The 19,112-nt window shown below is 48.8% G+C and overlaps 1 protein-coding gene across 1 annotated transcript in view; it reads left to right on the top strand.

Annotated features, from left to right (window-relative positions):
• Tmem63a (transmembrane protein 63A) overlaps nt 1–19,112 on the top strand; it is a 36,973-nt gene that overhangs the window by 10,226 nt on the left and 7,635 nt on the right. The window contains 14 exon segments of the mRNA XM_050142809.1: nt 183–246; nt 1,252–1,289; nt 3,684–3,826; nt 4,632–4,683; nt 5,085–5,193; nt 6,445–6,515; nt 8,467–8,547; nt 8,770–8,893; nt 8,993–9,126; nt 11,028–11,165; nt 13,673–13,826; nt 16,231–16,337; nt 16,434–16,520; nt 16,931–16,997. Of these exon segments, the coding sequence (XP_049998766.1) occupies nt 183–246; nt 1,252–1,289; nt 3,684–3,826; nt 4,632–4,683; nt 5,085–5,193; nt 6,445–6,515; nt 8,467–8,547; nt 8,770–8,893; nt 8,993–9,126; nt 11,028–11,165; nt 13,673–13,826; nt 16,231–16,337; nt 16,434–16,520; nt 16,931–16,997 (1,369 nt within the window).

Genomic DNA, 19,112 nt, shown 5'->3' on the forward strand with positions numbered 1-19,112 from the left:
ATTTGGGTTTGTGGGCATTGCCTCTATCTTTGTTTTTGAGCAGTTTATATTTGCTGCAACTATTGAGAATCAATGGCCTTGATCCTGAACTCTAAGGTTAGAAAGCAAGATACTGGACATGTATATTCAACCTTTTTGAATTTTAGAATTATTTATCTTTTTTTCCCCTTTTATGTCTCCAGTGAGGCCAGATTCCAGAGGCTGTCATCTTCTTCCTCAGGGCAAGAAGACTTTGAAAATGAACTGGTTGGTATCCAAGGGATGGTTGTTTCTGTGGCCTGAAGGGCAGAGGGTACACGTATCCAAGGGATGGTTGTTTCTGTGGCCTGAAGGGCAGAGGGTACATGTAGCCTGGCGGTAATGATTGATGGAGGACTGGACAGTAGTTCTGGTTCAGTGACTAACAGCAGCACTGCGGTCTATGGGCGTGGTCCACACTGGAGGGAGCCGCCCTCCGTATGCACAGAAACACGGGGACTCGGAAGAAGCTGGAAGGAGCCAGTGTTTAAGTGATCCCTCACCGCAAGGCTCCATTCACTACAGGCAGAAAATACTGTGGATCCCCAGGGCTTTGCCAGCAACTTGACTGTGACTCATGAGTTGCTCCTCTCTCACACTTACGGTTCTGTGTAAGAGTTAATTATTGACTCAGCTGCTAGATGCTGAGCCAATGTGGGCAGGAACCCGGCCTCATACAGCCTTGTCCCCCAGCACTAGGTATCTGGGAAGTACTTAGTCATTGTTGAATGAGCAGATATTTGTCCTTCCCAGCAGGCAGCCACCTAGCTATGAGTAGTAGGACACAAGAGATCACAGGATCTACACGCACTTCTTCCCTCTCCAGGGCCTGCTCTGGGGTACTTTCCAGTTCTCTAGACTTGTTCCTGTTCTCCCCCCCCCCCCACTCTTTTTGCCATTTGGGAATAATTTTACAGAAGTTCACATTATTTTTCCTGGCTCTTGATTGAAGCTTTGTGATTTGACCCTGGAGCTTATATAATGCCACTGATTTTGACAAAACTTAAAGGGTTTTTAGCAAGGTTGTGTCTTTTTTTTTTAAAGTTCCACCCTCCCCATGGGGATGTGACTTGCAAAGGATGAGAGCCTGAGGGAGTCATTGATCAAATGTGTGAAGGAAAACCCTGTTTTACCCAGCAGGACATGGGATGGTTATTTAATCTCAAAGATGTGATCGTATCTGCTTCCCAAAGACATAGGTGTTGGATGCTAATGCCTGTTCTCTGTCTCTAGGGATGCTGCCCTTGGCTGACTGCCATCTTCCGCCTGCAGTGAGTAAGACAGGGGTATCTGCCAGGGCACGTGACTGTGTGTGGGTGTTCGATTATTCAGGAGGATGTAGCTGAGATGTTTGATCCTGTGATGGTGTCTTGCATACTTTTCCAGCTCAGGACCCCAACAGGGTATCAGGGCTAGAACAGAAGTGGGTGGGAAGCCCCTGTAGTCAGGGTACAGGGGAGAAGGAGGTCTTCCAGGCACACAGCCTTACTGGTACTCAGGGATCCCCACACTGCAGATGGATTTCAAAGGTTCTTGAAACTTAAACTTTATTTATAAAATATTTCATGTTGGAGAGATGGCTCAGGGGTTAAGATCACTGGCTGCTCTTCCAGAAGACCTGGGTTCAATTCCCAGCACCCACATGGCAGCTCATGGAGTCTGTGACTCCAGTTCCAGGAATATGGTACCCTCACACAGGCTTCTCCGCCTGACCTTGGGCCCAACTCCCATCAAGCTCCACCATTTACAACAGGGTCTCTCACATATTAGTTCACAGGAATTGGCCTCCTCTGTGGATTTTTATTGTCTTTCACCAGTTCTAAGATGGCCTTTTTCCCGTATTTCCACTTATCAGAAAGGAGGAGCTGCAGCTGTAATCGTGGTTGCTCAGCTGCCAGCACTGTCTTGTTTGTAGTGTGACACATAATGACATGTCTAACAGGGATGACTATGTAGACTTTGGAGTGGACAGCAACAAGTGGCAGAGCCAAGAAAGACTCCTGCAGCGCTGATAGCTGGCTCCTTCCAGCACAGGAAAAGTGACTAACCAGGCCTTTATCACCGAGTATTTCTTAGATTTCTCTCCTTAATTCCCACGTTTTGGAAGGAGAGAGAGAGAGACAGAATTTTGAACTAAATAAGGTGGCTGTATGGATACGGGATTGATCCCAGAGCTTCATGCATAGTAGGCAAGTGTTCTACTTCTGAGTTAGATCCCTAACCTTTAGCAAGTATATTTATTTTCCCATTAACTCACTTCAACACATATAAGCCTGTCTAGTAGAGTTCCTTTCCTGATCCAGTCACTGTTAAATATTAAGTAGAATAATTTCTTCCTAAAGTAAACCAAAACAAAACTTTAGTTAGCTTGCGTAATATTATAAAAGAAAAAGATAACGGGCCGGGCGGTGGTGGCGCACGCCTTTAATCCCAGCACTCGGGAGGCCAGCCTGGTCTACAAGAACTAGTTCCAGGACAGCCAGTGCTGTTACACAGAGAAACCCTGTCTCAAAAAAAAAAAAAAAAAAGAAAAAGAAAAAAAAAGATATCATAGAATGAAACATGTTAGTTTGCCTCAGTTTTCCCACCTGTTGAGTGGGAGTTCTGTGGGAGTTGTAGCTGAGGTTGTGGGCAGGAGGCAGAGTTATTGGGAGAAGCCAGAGAACTTGTTGAAGCAAGAGGAACCAAGTGGGTGTGTGGGTGGCTTGCTTAGAAGTGCAAAGGTGTTAATTGCAGAGCTCACTCTGGAGTGAAACACTGAGCGAGCCTGAGACCCACTCGCCCCTGAGCACCCTTGGGAGTGGGTGCGCTCTTTGTTCATTGCGTCCTTGAGCTCTGCTGGGCGGATGAGGTGGGAAATGGGCGGTTAGTTCCGCTGAGCCCGGTCAGCACAAGGTGCTGGGATGCAGGGCCCGCGCAGCGTTGTGTAAGCTTCTTCAAGCTTCCAGACTTGCTTCTCTGGGTTTACCACATAGGGCTTTCTTGGTCTCTGCTGTGTGCAGAATATTCAGGAAAGAGCAGGTGGAACACCTGGCCCTCCTCCCTTTATGGCAAGAAAATCCCCGACTGGGATTTTCCAACTGACCCAGGAATTTCTGTGGGTCGGAAGGCAGATCAGGTCATTTCCTCATCTCTGGGGCCATGGCAGGGACAGAGGGAAGGAGTGATATACTTGGATGGAATGACATAATATGTTCAAAACATGGCTCCTCTTATTCTCCCAGCCCTTCCTGGGGTGGGGGGATGGGAGAGAGGGTGAGAAGGAGGGCCCAAGTACTCCGCACTGTGTTCCCCAAATGGCTTTCAGCAGCCATCTTGTGGTGGAAGCAAAAGGTGTACCACACGCCTCATCCGTTGTATAATGGGCAAACAGATGTTTTTAGCAGCAGAACACGGAGGATGGCAAGCCCTCTGCTGAGAGCATGGTGTTGGGACTGGAGGTGGCCCCAGAACTCATGCCAGTGGCTTTGCAAGTTGTGTGACCCTTAAAGCTCTATGGTTTTTCTGTGCGTTTGTACCCACACATCAAAGGGAAGGATGGGGGCTAAAAACACTGTCTCCTACAACAGTCGTAAGGGTTGGATGAAAACTCCGCTCGGGGCCTTGCAGGCCTGGCCTCCTGTCGCTCCCTGTTAAGAATGTCTCCACGTGTGTGTCTTGGCCAGCGATGACCAGATCCTGGAGTGGTGTGGGGAGGACGCCATCCACTACCTGTCCTTCCAGAGGCACATCATCTTCCTGCTGGTGGTGATCAGCTTCTTGTCCCTGTGTGTCATCTTGCCTGTCAACCTCTCGGGAGACTTGCTGAGTGAGACCCTTTCTTGCCCATTGTCTGTGTTGGGAGGGAGTGGGGCATTGACTCTGTGGAAGGGACTTGGTAGAGTGGGATGTGAGACAGTCTTAGAGTGACTTTGAGAAAATTATCACCCAAATAAAGATCTGGAAGAGAATCCATCCAAGTCTGGGCTGGGAGCTGGGGCCCCTCATCAAGTTTGGTTCTAAGTTGGGGAAAAAAATCAACCCCGGTGCAATAGAATTGGAGGTTTCAGCAGCTGTGTTTTTGCTTGTTTTTTTTTTTTTTGAAAAGATCCTACTATGTAGTCCAGGCTAGCCCTCCCTCACCCTCTTGAGTGTTGGGATTATAAATATGGCCTCCACTCCCAGCTTCAAAATCTATTTTTCAACTTCCTGCCCTTACCCAAGCCCAGAGGTTACTATTCACGGACCCAGAAGATAACTGTGATACACAGTAAAGTCATTGTGGAATTATATCTTCTTAGCTCCCAAAATGCCATTCCAGAACCACTTGTGACATCTAGTGTTTTTCAACCTCGAGAACCTTGAGTTGGTAACAACCAAGTATGCTTCTAGTTATCATCAAAGCATCTTTAAAGCAAACCTCAGTGCAAAATGAACTTAAATTCTGACTTTGCTGGCACAATAATCTGTAGCAGAGGTCCTGGGTGATGGAGCTTTAAATAGGTTGATGAATGATGTCGTTGCCTTCCATGTCTAGGAAGACACACCATGTCTAGGCATCTTGTGCTGTGCCTCCCTGAGCTATAGAACTTTTCTCACTGTGACCCTGGACCTAATTGTCTGTTTCTCTGCAGATAAAGACCCGTACAGCTTTGGGAGGACGACAATAGCAAACCTGCAGACCAAGTGAGTACGGAGCTTGTTGTCCACAAAGGAGGCTGGTTTGGGAGCCTGGAGCAGCTGGAAACACCTCAGTGCTACTGGGTTGCTGGGCTCTGGTGTAACCATGTCCTGGGAAGCTTCAGGTTTGCAGGAGGCATAGAGCCCCACGTCAGGACAGGGAAACTGTGGTGTGACCATGTCCTGGGAAGCTTCAGTTTTGTAGGGGGTGTAGAGCTTAGTGTAAGAATAGGGGTCTCCCTGAAGTATTTGCTCACTGATGGGGGCCGTTGACTACATGGCATCTGTTAGAGGCAGAGCTATTGGCTCTTGGCAAGGTACCCACTGAGGGTGATCCCTCCCCACCCCTGCAACCTGTCCCTTCTGTTGGGATGCCCAACCCTGACAGCAGGTGATGTCTTCCTTAGCAATGACCTCCTTTGGCTGCACACCGTCTTCTCCGTCATCTACCTCTTCCTCACTGTGGGCTTTATGTGGCATCATACACGGTCCATCAGATACAAGGAGGAGAGCCAGGTGAGTGAGGCTGGGGCCTGGGACTTGTTCTGGGAGGGTCTCAAGTGAGCGATGGAGGGGATAGCTCCCAACGTCTCCACAGAACCACATCAGTAGTGAACGTGGGGGGTGCTCTCACCTGGCATTACCACCACCACCACCAATCAGTATATATTTTTTAAAGTTAGGGTCTTGTGTAGCCCAGACTTGAGCTAGCTATGTAGCTAAAGGTGACCTTGAACTTATGATCATCTTGCTGCTACCTTCCAAGCGTTAGGAATATAGGCATGCATCAATATACTCAACTTATTATTATCATTTAATTTATTGGTAAGCTGTAATTTGGACATTTTTCTTCAGTTTGCCAGTTGCTATTTGATCTGTGGGGTCAGGGTTGTAGTTACTGCTATGAAGTAGACAAGTACATTGAGAACTGAGCGTGAGCCGAGCGTAGAGTGCTTGCCTGCCGTGTGCCAGGCACTGGCTTTGATAACCCAGCATGCCAAAACAAAATAAAATGCCCATCCCATTTTAGCTTCCTTTGTTAGTTACTGTGATAAATACCATGATGCAAAGCAACTTAGGGGAGGAGAAAAGTTTATTTAAGCTTATACTTCCAGAACATAGTCTATCATTGAGTCTTGGCTGGAACTGAGACAGGAACTCTGGGAGAATACTGCCTACTGGCTCATCACTCCCAGGCTGATGGCCTTCTATACAGTTCTGGACCACTTGCTTAGGGATTGGCGCCACCCAGAGTGGGTTGGGCTTTCTGACATCAACCATCTATTTTGACAGTTTCTCACAGATATGGCCACAGACCTGTCTGCTCTGGGTGATTCCTCAATTGAGGTCCTTTCCTCCCAGTTGACTCTAGGTTGTGTTAAATTGACAAAAACAAAACAAAACAAAAAAATTAAAACAAAAAACTAATCAGCACCCCATCCCCAAGCCAGAACAGTGTGGGTTAAGGACAGGTGCCCCACTGTGTCTTGGTTTCAACTCCTTTGCTTTGTTGCCTGACCCCTTTGAGCCGCTGTTACTCTCTGGGCTCTCTCAGTTCCCTGCCCTGCAAAGGAGGCTCAGGAGTTGCTTTGGAAAAGGAGGCAGCATAAATAACCCCTGGGCCTCTTCAAGGCCAAGAGTAAGAAAACTTGAACCTTTTATCTACATGGTTTTCCTTCTTGAGACATGAAGGAGGTAACACCTACCCTTCCCTCATCATCCCGTGACTTGTCTCTGTGACTTTCTTCTTGATATGGTCCCCGGCAGGTGAGACAGACCCTGTTCATCACAGGGCTCCCCAGAGAAGCCAGAAAGGAAACTGTGGAGAGCCACTTCCGGTAAGAGAAAGACCTTGTGAGCCACTCATGGTGAACAGGGTTGTTGTACCGGAGCCTCTGAGGCCTGTGCTGAGGATGGACACCTGTGTTGTCTGTCTGGCTATTGCAGGACTAATCCCTCCCTGCCATAGGTATCAAGTGACTTCCAAGTGTGTTGCTGCTGAGCGGTGCAGTGGCCTGGCGCGGGTGTGGGGTGTGCGTGGGGAGGTGTACTCTGTGGCTGTTGTGGTGAAGCCTCCGGGATCCAGGATCCAGAGTGCAGGCACAGAGAGTGTTCACGCAGAGCTGGTCTCCCAGGCCCGGGAATGTTGGCCGTCCGTTGGGAGAGCCTCTGACTGTCAAAGGCTCTGGGACAACCTCTGCAGCCGTAGCTCCTGCAGGCAGAGCAGGCGATGTGTACAGCCACAAGCACAGGGAAAGCTCAGGTTCAATTCCTAGCGAAAAGAGCAGCTCCAAGGCTCCCCTTCATCCTGGTCAGCTCTGCCATCACTGACTCCTAGCAAATACTAGGAGTTAGCTACAAATTAACTTCGTGCAGTTTATGACAAAAACACTAGGAAATAATTAGTATAAACAGAACTATAAAAGGATGTTTAAAATTATTGCCAAATCTCTCCTTCAGTAGCTACAACTATTTTTGGAAATATTTACATATATTTACATATGTATGTGAATTTATTTGCATATTCACTGGATAAGAGAATAATTTTTCTGTTCCTTGAGAAATATTCCTCTAAGTTGCCTGCCAGGCAGTGTTTGGAAACACTGAGTCTACTTCATGCACACACTTAAGTAGAAAAACAAGTGTCCTCATTGCCAGGCAAACACTGTGACTCAGACTTTCCCTGTTCTAGGAAGCCTTCCTGGGGAAGGCTGTTGCAGTGCCTTGTGGACTTGTGGGCTTGCTCTGCAGCGGGGCCACTTTCTCTGGAATCCCTTCCTCAAAGCGTTTTCTTTTCATTTTTCTGTGGTTCCGATTATTGAATCTTGCTAGACAACGCCGCTACCACTGAGCCACATCCCCAGTCCTCCCCTGGCTCTTGCTGGGATCTGAAATGGTCCTACTGACCAACAGATTAGTTGGTTCCTCCGTGGGAACCCTCTCACACACTCACTAAAATCTAAGCTGAAGCAGGCTCTGCTCCCAGCACCCAGAATAGCAGCAGGCGGTGCTCATGTGGGCCCGGAGTCCTCAGGAATCACGGGGACAGTCTTTTGTATATGGCACAGGGCCATTTTGTGGTAGCTATTGGCTGACCTTGCAGCTAGGCTGCCTAGCTTCAGCTTCTGGCTCAAATATTCACTCACTGTGTGACTCTGAACATACAGTGCTTACCCTTGGTGATGCAGGCGTTTTGTTGACTGTTAGTAAGTATTTGGATGGTTTCCAGCTTGAGGGTGTTTTGCTATTCTTAGACCCTCTAGAGGGTCTATTGCCTTCAGAAAGGTTATGGGCAGAGTGGATTTCAGCAGTAGCGTAAGGTAGATACATCCCTAGAACAGACGACAGTCTCTGTCTTTGGGTGGCTGGGGAGGATAGTGGTGCTGGGGATGGAACCCAGGGCCTTGTGTGTGCTAAGCACTCCACCCCTGAGCCACACCTCAGGCCTGTTGTATTCGTATTTCCCCATGAGCAATTCCTCCCAACCAAAAGTTGAGTAAGTATAAATTTGTCAGTTCAAGGCAATTACTTTCATATTATTGAAAACTATGCCTCTGGGGCTAGGGATATAAAAAGTGATAGAACATATATTTAGTATTCACGCGGCTGTGGGTTCAATCCCTGTCAACACACACACACACACCACACCCCCCTCTTGGTATTAAACTTCAAAGGAACAGCTGGCATGCAGCAGCAGCGTGAGTCCATTGCAAGGGCAGGGAGGGGCGCTCATTTCTACAGGGACCTTCTCTTTCAATGGCTTTCTCTACCCTGCCTCGCCGGCCACAGGGATGCGTATCCTACGTGTGAGGTGGTGGACGTCCAGCTCTGCTACAGCGTGGCGAAGCTGATGTACCTGTGCAGAGAGAGGTAAGGGAGGTGATGCCTGAGCTCAGCTGCAGCTTTCCCACCTCCTGCCCCGAGATGCTCACCTGCTTCCTTGCTGGGACCCTTCAGCTGGCCAGGGGAGGGTGGGCCTGCCTCTTCCTGGGTCTCAAAGCTAAGTTCCTGACCCTGCTGGTGGGGACTTGTTGGCTGTGGCACGGCCCCAGAACCATGAGTCTGAGTTTGAGCCTCACTCCTACCGTACAGGAAGAAGGCAGAGAAGAGCCTCGCCTACTACACAAGCCTGCAGGCCAAGACAGGCCGAGTGACCCTCATCAACCCCAAGACTTGTGGCCAGTTCTGCTGCTGCGAAGTGCAGGGCTGTGAGCGGGTGAGGCATTGCCACCTACCTGCCTGGAGCAGGGGACAGGCATGGGTGCCCTGACACCTGCACAGGGTCACATCACCCAGGGGCTGTATCTTCTGGCAGGAAGATGCCATCTCTTATTACACCCGAATGAATGACAGACTGCTGGAGAGAATTACTGCTGAGGAGTGCCGGGTCCAGGACCAGCCCCTAGGAATGGCCTTTGTCACCTTCCGTGAGAAGTCCATGGCTACTTTGTGAGTACGACAGAACACCTCATCCCTCATGGTCCTTACTGACCCTCCCAGGCTGATGTGGCCCAGCCCCACAGCTGAGCTTCCACCAGTGGCTCCAGTCCACACTGCCGTTTGTGTGTAGCAACCTGCCAGGTGGATTGAAACTCAGAACCCAGGGTCCTGCTCTGTCTCTTGACAAGTGGACAGCTATGGGGACCCCGTGGAACACTCTGGGTGTCCGTAGCTACAGAATCCTGGAGCTGCAAGCTTATGAAGCTCTCTCAGGCTTCTGACCTTAGTGTCACCACACCTTAGAGCCCTGAGTGTATAGGGTTCAGAGAGGATGCCAAAACTCTTGTGCTTTCTGCGCCTCAGGCATGGTGGCTCTGGGGATGGTCTCTGGGATGTTACCAAGGGCGCTGGCCTCTTCTGTAGGAAGAGGAGAGGTGTAGCTCTGAGGTAGCAGTGAGATTCTGTGGGTTTAGCCAAAGCGAGGAACTTGAGATGGCAAGGGTAGGCCATGAATCCTAGGAGAAAACTTCAAGAGTGGGCAGTATGTAGTGCGACCTGGGGACACAGTGAGGGCTGGGAAGTGGAGCCGCTTGGCTGGCACAGAGTCAGCTTTATGTTCCAGTGTTACAAGGAGGCATAGAGGGTGGCTCCTTGGAGGCACACTGTAGTAGGGCAGTGCAGACAGTATGGAAGTGGGCCGGATATACGCAGACGCTAAACCTAACGTGCTGGGCCTCGGTTTCCCTGTCTGTAAAATGATGCAGCAACCTGTTGCTTGCAGAGTCGTGTTGAGGATGAATCAAAACCCTCTGCAGCGTGGCAGGAATGGCAATTCTTTCTGATTGTTTGAGACAGGATCTTAAAATAGTTCAGACTGGCTTGGAACTCACTATGAGACCAAGGCTGTAATGGACTAAACTCTGAAGCTATAAGTCAGCCCCAACTAAGACAGTAGACAAGGCCATGAGCCTTAGTTAGGACTTCTTCTTCGTTTTTTGAAACTATTTCTTTTTATTTTATGTGCATTGGTGTGTATGTCTGTGTGAGGGTATTGGATCCCCTGAACCTGGAATTACACACAGTTTTGAGCTGCCATGTGGGGGCTGGGAATAGCACCAGGGTCCTCTGGAAGAGCAACCAGTGCTCTTAACCACTGAGCCATTTCTCCAACCCTTAGTTAAGCTTTCTATTGCTGTGAAGAAACACTATGGCCACAGAAACTCTTTTTTTTTTTTTTTTTAAATATTTTTCAGGACAAGGTTTCTCTGTGTAGGCCTGGCTATCCTGGAACTCACTTAGTAGATCAGGCTGGCCTTGAACTCACAGAGGTCCACCTGCCTCTGCCTCCAGAGTGCTGGTATGCCACCACTGTCTGACTACAACAACTCCTATAAAGGAGCACATTTAATTAGGGCTGGTTTACAGTCTCAGAGTTTAGTCCATTATTATGGAGGGAAGCCTGGTGGCATGCAGGCAGACATGGTGCTGGGGAAGGAGCTGAGAGTTCTGCATCTGGATTCACAGGCAGCAGGAAGAGACAGCAGAGTCACACAAGGCTTGGCTTAAGCTTCTGAAACCTCAGAGCTACCTCCCTAGTGATGCACTTCCTCCAACAAAGCCACACCCACACCAACAAGGCCACACCTCCTAATAGTGCTACTCCCTAATGACCCATGGGGCTCATTTTATTCAATCCACCACATCTGCTCATGATCCTCCTGCCTCAGCCTCTCCAGTGCTGGGATTGCAAGTGTGTAGCACACCAGACGTGGGTCTCTCCGAGCAATAATAATAGGATAGTAACAATGGTGCAGGCATCCTGTGCTCGCCTGTGTTCTGTCTGTGGCTGCTGTGGCAGTGTGTGGCACACAGGCAAACCGCACAGTAACAGCTTCTGCATTTCTCGACAGCATCCTGAAAGACTTTAATGCCTGCAAGTGCCAGGGCCTTCGGTGTAAAGGGGAGCCCCAGCCATCCTCCTATAGCAGAGAACTCTGTGTCTCCAAGTGGACCGTTACCTTTGCCTCGTACCCTGAGGACATCTGCTGGTAAGTTCCCAGGAGGGTGGGAGAAAGACCTGGTTTTCTGCAGAGCTTGGGGAGTGGGTAGAAGGATGGGGCATTGGGAGTGGGGGGGTGTTGCCTGGTTACCTGGAGTATAGATGTGGTCTGGCTTTTTTTTTCTTAAAGAAATATTTATTTCTGTGTGATAGTGGCAAATACCTTTAATCCCAGCACTTCAGAGGCAGAGGCAGGTGGATCTCTGTAAGTTTGGTCTACTGAGCAAGTTCCAGAATAGCCAGGATTGTTGCACAGAGAAACTCTGTCTCAAAAAATCCCCCCCAAAACACCCACTGAAACAGTTTACCTGAGCTAATGGGAGCTCACCAACTTCAGCCATACAGGGAAGGAACAAGCATAGGACCAAACTAGGTCTCTGAATGTGGGTGACAGTTGTATGGCTGGGGCAGTCTGCAGGGCCACTGGAAGTGGCTCCAGGATTTATCCCTATTGCTTGTATTGCTTTTTGGGAACTCATTCTCTTTGGATGGATACTTTACTCAGTATATAGTAGGGAGGGCCTTGGACCTTCCCCAAAGCAATATCCCTTACCTTCTCTGAGGAGTGGATGGAGGGTGGGGTGGAGGGAACTGGGATTTGTATGTAAAATGAAAAATGATAGTTTGTTTTCTTTTTTAAAAAAATAAAAAAGAGGGCTGGAGAGATGGCTCAGAGGTTAAGAGCATTGCCTGCCCTTCCAAAGGTCCTGAGTTCAATTCCCAGCAACCACATGGTGGCTCACAGCCATCTGTAATGCCCTCTTCTGGCCTGCAGGCATACACACAGACAGAATATTGTATACATAATAAATAAATAAATATTAAAAAAAATAAAGAAGAGAGAAAAAACCTTTCCCCCCAATATTTATTATTTTATTACTTTTTGGATGTTTTGAGATGAGGCTCATAGCTGAACTCACTATGTAGACCAGGCTGAACTCACAGGGATCCCCACATGCCTCTGATATTAAAGGTGTGCACCAATATGCCCAGTTCTTTAACAAATGTTTAAACACCTACTATATGCCAGATACTATTCTACTTTTGTTGGTTTTATTATTTTAATTTTTATGAACATGAGTATTTTGCCTGCATGTGCGTCTGTGTACCATCTCTGTGCCTGGTGCCCACAAAGGCCAGGAGAGGGTTTGCCACCGTGTCTGGATCTGGAGTTACAGGTGCTTGTAAGCCTCCGTGTTGGTGCTGGGAGTCGAATCTAGATCCCCTGAAGCAGGCAGCACTCTCAAGCATTGAGCCTTCTCTAGACCTGTGGCCTTGTATTTAACGGCCAGCTGCACAGGTCACGTGGAGTCCAGGCTCTGGGCCCGGTGCTGTGATGTGTTTGATTAAGTCAGGCAGAGGAGTCAATGCTTTGTCCCATGATCAGTCTTTAACATTCACATACTGTCCAGAAGAAATATCATGTCAGCTATGTACCTCATTAAAAACTATCTAGTAGCCAAGAAAGAAATAATTGAAATTAATTTTTTTGTTTGTTTGTTTTTGAGACAGGGTTTCTCTATGTAGCTTTGGAGCCTGCCCTGACACTTGCTCTGTAGACCAGGCCGGCCTTGAACTCACAGAGCTCGCCTGCCTCCCTAGTTAGTGCTGAGACTAAAAGCGTGTGCTATCACTCACTCCGTGAGTGAAATTAATTTTAATTTAAACCTCTATAGAATACTCCAAATGCTAATATCGTAGCATGCGATATATATTTTTAAACCAAGACTCATGTTTCTCCCATTCGTACTCGGTCTTTGAAATCTGCTGCATATTTTATGCTTCTTGGACCTCTCTAGCTGAGGCCACCCACACCTCGAGTGCTCGGTGGCCACGTGGCTGTGTGACTGTCCCATTATACAGCGCAGCCCTAGGTAGAGTGGAGGCATGCTGCTGAGCTGAGCCGTGTCTGTAGACCTCGGGCGAGATTTAGGGCCCACCCTGAGGATAGAGGTATCCAGACCTGCTGCCTGCTCGGCAGCCCTTCTCGGTTGCTTTGGAGTAAATCTTGGATGCACGTTATCCCTTGCTTTTGAGCTCAGCCTCTGATGGTCTTGCCCTCTGGGTCATACAGCATCCCAGAATCGAGGCTGTTTCTGTGGGGTGGGGAGTCAGGACCAGCTGTGCCTATGCTCCCTGCTTGCCTCCCTGCGCCTCAGCCCATGCCCTCCCTGGAAAGAACGTACTATTAGTTACAAAGCATTGCATCCCTCAAGAAGTGTCAATGCCGGAGTTCTGCCTGGATGGTGTCGGGTGTCAGTGACATCACTGGTAATTCCTGTCACTACTGACAACTGTTTTCCTTCTGAGCTCCAGGAGCTGAAACTCGGCCTTCCGTGGCTGAAGGCCAGCGCAGAGAACTTGCCTTGCTCAGCCCGAGTCCTAGTCTGGCCTCCCTAAAGTTGACTTGACCTTCTTCAGCCACAGGCGCTGCCTGTGTTGTAGATGGCCTGTGCCTGGGAGACTAAGTCCCTTGGCTGGTGTTTCCCTCTGCAGGAAGAACCTCTCCGTCCAGGGTGTCCGCTGGTGGCTCCAGTGGCTGGGCATCAACTTCACTCTGTTTGTGGTGCTGTTTTTCCTGACCACACCCTCCATCATTATATCTACCATGGACAAGTTCAATGTCACCAAACCCATCCATGCATTGAATGTGAGTGATCGACCTTCAGGGAGAGGGTGGTGGGAGCAGTGGGAACCGGACGTGGAGCTTGAAGGCTTGAAGCAGGGGGCCGTGTCACTCAGCTCGTGTTTGCCGTGTGTGTGTGTGCGTGTGTGTGTGTGTGTGTGTGTGTGTGCACGCGTGCGTGCACGTGTGCAAGTGTGGAAGCCAGAGAAAGATATAAGTTGTCCTGTTTCATTACTTTGAGACTATCTCATGGATCCTGGTAGAAGCCTGGCAGCTAGAAGGCCCAGTGATCTTCCTGTCTCCACTGCTTACAGAGCTGTGGGCACAGGCAGGCACAAACCTGGCTTTTCACAGGGACTGCTGGGGATTTGAACTCAGATCCTCATGCTTGCACAACAAGTAGTCTTACCCAGTGGAGCCTTTCTAGTCCACGTTTGCCCTTTGAGGCTTTAAGCAGGCATGGAGATGTTTATCATGGAGCCTTTACGGCACTTAATGGGGTCAGTCTAATGCTCAACAGGAAAGGTCTTCTGAGCTGAACGATACCTGTTTAGCCTGAAGAAATGTGAAACATTTATAAAAACTGCATGGTTATCTTGGTAAGCTTATAGTAAAAGCAGAATATGCTGCTCGGCATGATGGCTCACACCTGTAATTCTGGCACTTGGGAGGGAGAGCAGGAGCTTGAACAGAAGTTCAAGGTCATACTGGTTTACAGAGTGAGACCCTTTTTCAAAAACAGACCGGCTGGGTCTGGAGACATGTCTCGTTGTTAGAGCTTTTACTGCCTTTTTTCTAGAGGATATGGGCTCTGTTCCCAGCACCGCTCCAGTCAGCTCACAGCTGCCTTCACTCTGCCCTCCACAACAGCCTGAACGTATGGCACTTAGCCGCACACAGGCAAATATACACATGCATAATTAAAAAAAAAACCAAGGCTTAAAAAAACCCCAGCCAACCAATCAAACAAAACCTCCTGTACTTATTGTAGAATTGCAAGTAAGCAATGGTTCCAGTGATATATATCTCATATATATATATGGCTTTACTTTCCAATTTAGTCCTGATTGTCTTGTTTTAAAGCATTGTCTTTGCTGTAGGTAATGAATGCTTTTCAAAACACCTCAGATGATCAGGCAATGATAGACACTCAAGAGGCTAAGATAGGTTATATGCCAGATGTGATAATGTACCCCTCTATCCAGGGCTTGGGAGGGGTCCTGGCTCCCTGGTCCTGGCTCTGCCACCACTGTTTTTCATCCTTTAGCTGGATTGGTCACCTGTCATGTTACACCTGGGATAGATGGGCGGAGCATTTATCTGACTCGAAAGACTTTTAAAAACACCTAAGTATGCACGGCATAGTTTTCTTTAGACGGACAACAGGTGAAATTCATTCTTTTGCCAATCTTTTGGTGCAGACGCAAGGCCTGTTTTTCTGAGGATTTCTGCCGGTTAGAGGTCCCCTTTGTCTGTCTTACATAAACTACGTTCTTATTTCACCAATTCTGATCCCAGTTTGGGTTTCTTTAAGTAAGAACTTAGACTGTGGGTGTAGCTCATTGCATAACAAGAAAGCAGCCCCAAAGCTTTCCTGTCCCAAGTACCCCAAATTAAAGAATAAATAAAGTAAAACAAACAATTAAACATAATACATGTCTGGTGCTTGAGGAGGCCAGAAGAGGGTGTTGGATCCCACTAGAATTGAAGTTATAGATGGTTGTGAGCCCCATACGGGTGCTGGGAATTTACCTCATGTCCTCTGGGAGAATAGCCAGTGCTCTCAACCACTGAGTCATCTTTCCAGCCCCTAATTTACTCTTATGTAATTCAACAACCTATTTTTAGAAATGGGCTTTAATAAATCTTTTCAAAATGTTCAACTTAAGCTTTTAAATTTTTCCATATTTATTTTTGAGGTCCTGGGAACTCACACATACTTGGCAAGCACTCTGTACTGAGCCATACCTCTAGACAGCCACGGCTTAGTTTCAAAGAGAATTTCTTCCTGTTTTTATGTTCCTTTAATCAGTAAAAATAAATTCTGTAATGACAGTAGCCAGTACAACCGGTATAAACAGGATTAGGATCAGACACCGTGGGACTGTGGCAAGCTGGAAAGTGGCTGGAAAGTGGGTGTTGACCAGTTGGAGAGGAGCCCTGGACATCACTGGGGATGGAGAAGTCGGTCTCCTCCGGCCCATCAGATGAGTGGAGTTGCATTGCGCATGTGACTCCTCTCTCAGCTATAAAGGTCGCAAAGCCATGAAGTGCAGTTACTGTTTATTCGCTAGGGCTTGAGACTTCCCACCCTTTACCCAGCATGGCTTTGGTTCTGGAGCATGGCTAGGAGTTCTTTGAACTACTGGGTCCCCAGAGACCCCCCCCCAACCTTATCTTGACCCTTGTGGTGGCTCTTGTCTTTCAGGACCCGATCATCAGCCAGTTTTTCCCCACACTCCTGCTCTGGTCCTTCTCGGCGCTGCTCCCAACCATCGTCTACTACTCCACACTGCTGGAGTCTCACTGGACGAGGTGAGCATGGTCTGAGCCTGTTCTGGACTGGATGTCTCTTACTCCCCCCAGGGGAGCAGGCACATCGCTGAATCAACTTGTCTTTGTCTCCTGCAGGTCAGGGGAAAACCGGATCATGGTGTCAAAGGTCTACATATTCTTAATCTTCATGGTGCTGATCCTGCCTTCCCTCGGCCTGACTAGGTACATCCGCTTCCTGTCCAGCCCCACTCAGAAGCTGGACCCAGTTCTTGCCATCTAGTCTGGAAGTATGATAGATAGTCTTTGGAAACAAAGAACTGTGAACAAAACTTAAAGAGGACCTCCCTTGCAGGGAGGGCCTCGTCCTAGCTGTGTTCTTCTTGTGGAAGGAAGTGCCTGTTAAAGCTTGTGTGATGAGTCACATGTAAGAGGCACCGCAGGGAACAAATGTCTTAAGATTGGGGCTGCTTTTAGAGGGGAAGAAAACTAAAGTGTGCCATGACTACAGCTAAGCGCAGGGAAGAGAACCGGAGGGCAGAATGGTGTGAGCGAGACCTAGGTTTCATCTCCAGTATTGAGACAAACAAACAACCAAATGAATAAGAAACTCATGGAATTCGTCTTCTTTTCAGCCTGGATTTCTTCTTCCGGTGGCTCTTTGACAAAACTTCCTCGGATGGCTCCATCCGGCTGGAGTAAGTATGGGCTCAGCCTCTATCCAGAGTGCAGATCTCAAGAGCTTTGTGAGGGGAGGGAGCTGCAGTGTGGTGTCAGGCCTCAGCCTAGGCTTTCTCCCCTGGAAATAGCAGGCCTTGCAATCACACCAGCCCCCTGCATTCCTGGAATATATGTGCGAGTTGGCCTACTTTGTGTGTGCTTGCAGAAATGTGATTGTCATTTAGGCCAAGATTCAATTAGTGGCAATCACTCTTCTCGTCCGAGACTTATTTACAGACCACAGAGCCGCTGGGGGAAGGCGCTGCTGGGTTTTAGTGATGCTCCAGCCAGGGAAGGATGCTAGTTAAACCTAGTGACTGTGTAGCCTGTGGACTGTTTAGCCCGGGAAATGGAGCTCAGTTAGGTCTGGTGTGTGCTCGTCTTAGTACTGTAAGCCTATGATACACTCCCCGAATTGCGAATGGCTCTAGGCTAAGTGTTTGTGAGTCCTTATTCAGCCCTCACAAGAAGCTATGAGGGGGGCTGAGGAGGCAGCTCCGTGTGTGTGTGTGTGTGTGTGTAAAGTGCTTGCTGTGTGCGATGACACTCACTTGTCGTCCAGGCACGAGGAGCCAGAGACAGGAGGATTCCAGGAGCTATTGGCCATCTCCAGCTAGTGGGTGGACTCCAGTTTCAGTGAGAGAGAGAGAGAGACAGAGAGAGAGAGAGAGAGAGAGAGAGAGAGAGAGAGAGAGAGAGAGAGAGAGAGAGAGAGAGAGAGAGAGAGAGAGAGAGAGAGAGAGAGAGAGAGAGAGAGAGTCTCAAAAAATAAGATAGAGAACCATAGAGGAAGATATCTAGTGTACACACACACACACACACACAGAGACAGAGAAACAGAGAGAGAGAGAGAGGTGGGGGGAGAGGAAGAGGGAGAGAGAGAGAGGAGGGGGAGAGGGAGAAAGCTGTGAGGTAGATGTTATTCGTGTCTCAATCTTACAGACAGTGGGGTCAGAGATATTGCGTAGCTCACCCAAGCTTGTCCGGCTAGTTATTCAGCCTAGCTCACTGTACTCAAGGGCTTTCCGCAGCCCCAAAGGCTTCAGAGTCATTGGGAATGGTTGTGGGAGAGGCTGGCCTGAAAGGTTGGGGTTTGTTTCTTGCTGAGTTGACTGGTGACTCGGGAGAAGGCAGCTACAGATAGACAACGACCTACCTAACTAGCTCCTGGCTTGGAAGCAAGCTGTAACAGTGTGTCCATAGCTCCATAGTCGGGACCTCCTGCTTGAAAGAGGCCTCTGACTACCAAATTCAGTGGCCAGCTCGCAGTTCCTGTTCTCTGTGACCTGTGAGCCACACCTGGCATATTGCCTGAGGCTCGTCCTGGAGACAGTGTCCTCACTTGACTCTGAACTCTGTTCATGGTCTCCCTGCAAACACAGCGTCTCCTTTGCAACCTCCTGGAGACTTCCTGCAAAGCTGAGTCGGCTGCCCGAGGGCTCTATCCTAGGCTCCATCCTCCTCATCTGTGGCTTCACTGCTATTTGACTACTTAATCAAAATAGGTGCACGGAGAGGCTAGAGGTGTGCCTCGCTGGGCTTCATCCAGCACCAAGAAGTTAGAGAAAAAAATTAAATTCCACCATATCCACGTTATCACTTTAGAGTCTTCCGTCTCCTTCCCCAGCCTCAGATGGAGCCCCTTCTGTGCACTGTGGGCTTTACCTGCCCTAACTGGATCTGTTACGCCCCCAGTTTCCTCATAGCTTTCAGTGTTGGTCCAGAAAAGGCCTGGAGCTCACGCTGCCTTTTTTCTTCCTTCCTTCCTTCCTCTCACGCTGTACCCACTTTCTCAGCAGACCCTCCAGTTCTATCTCCAAGAAAGATGGAGAATTGGACCCTGCCTCTTGACCCCACCAGCACCTCATCCAGCATACCCCATAGTTATCATAGTGTCCTCATCCAGTGCACCCCCATAGCTGTGGTAGTGTCCTCATCCAGTGCACCCCCATAGCTGTGGTAGTGTCCTCATCCAGTGCACCCCCATAGCTGTGGTAGTGTCCTCATCCAGTGCACCCCCATAGCTGTGGTAGTGTCCTCATCCAGTGCACCCCCATAGCTGTGGTAGTGTCCTCATCCAGTGCACCCCCATAGCTG

This window comes from Alexandromys fortis, unplaced genomic scaffold (genome assembly GCF_014885135.2).
Source record: "Alexandromys fortis isolate MF-2015 unplaced genomic scaffold, M_Fortis_MF-2015_v1.1 scaffold_51, whole genome shotgun sequence".
NCBI lineage: Eukaryota > Metazoa > Chordata > Mammalia > Rodentia > Cricetidae > Alexandromys > Alexandromys fortis.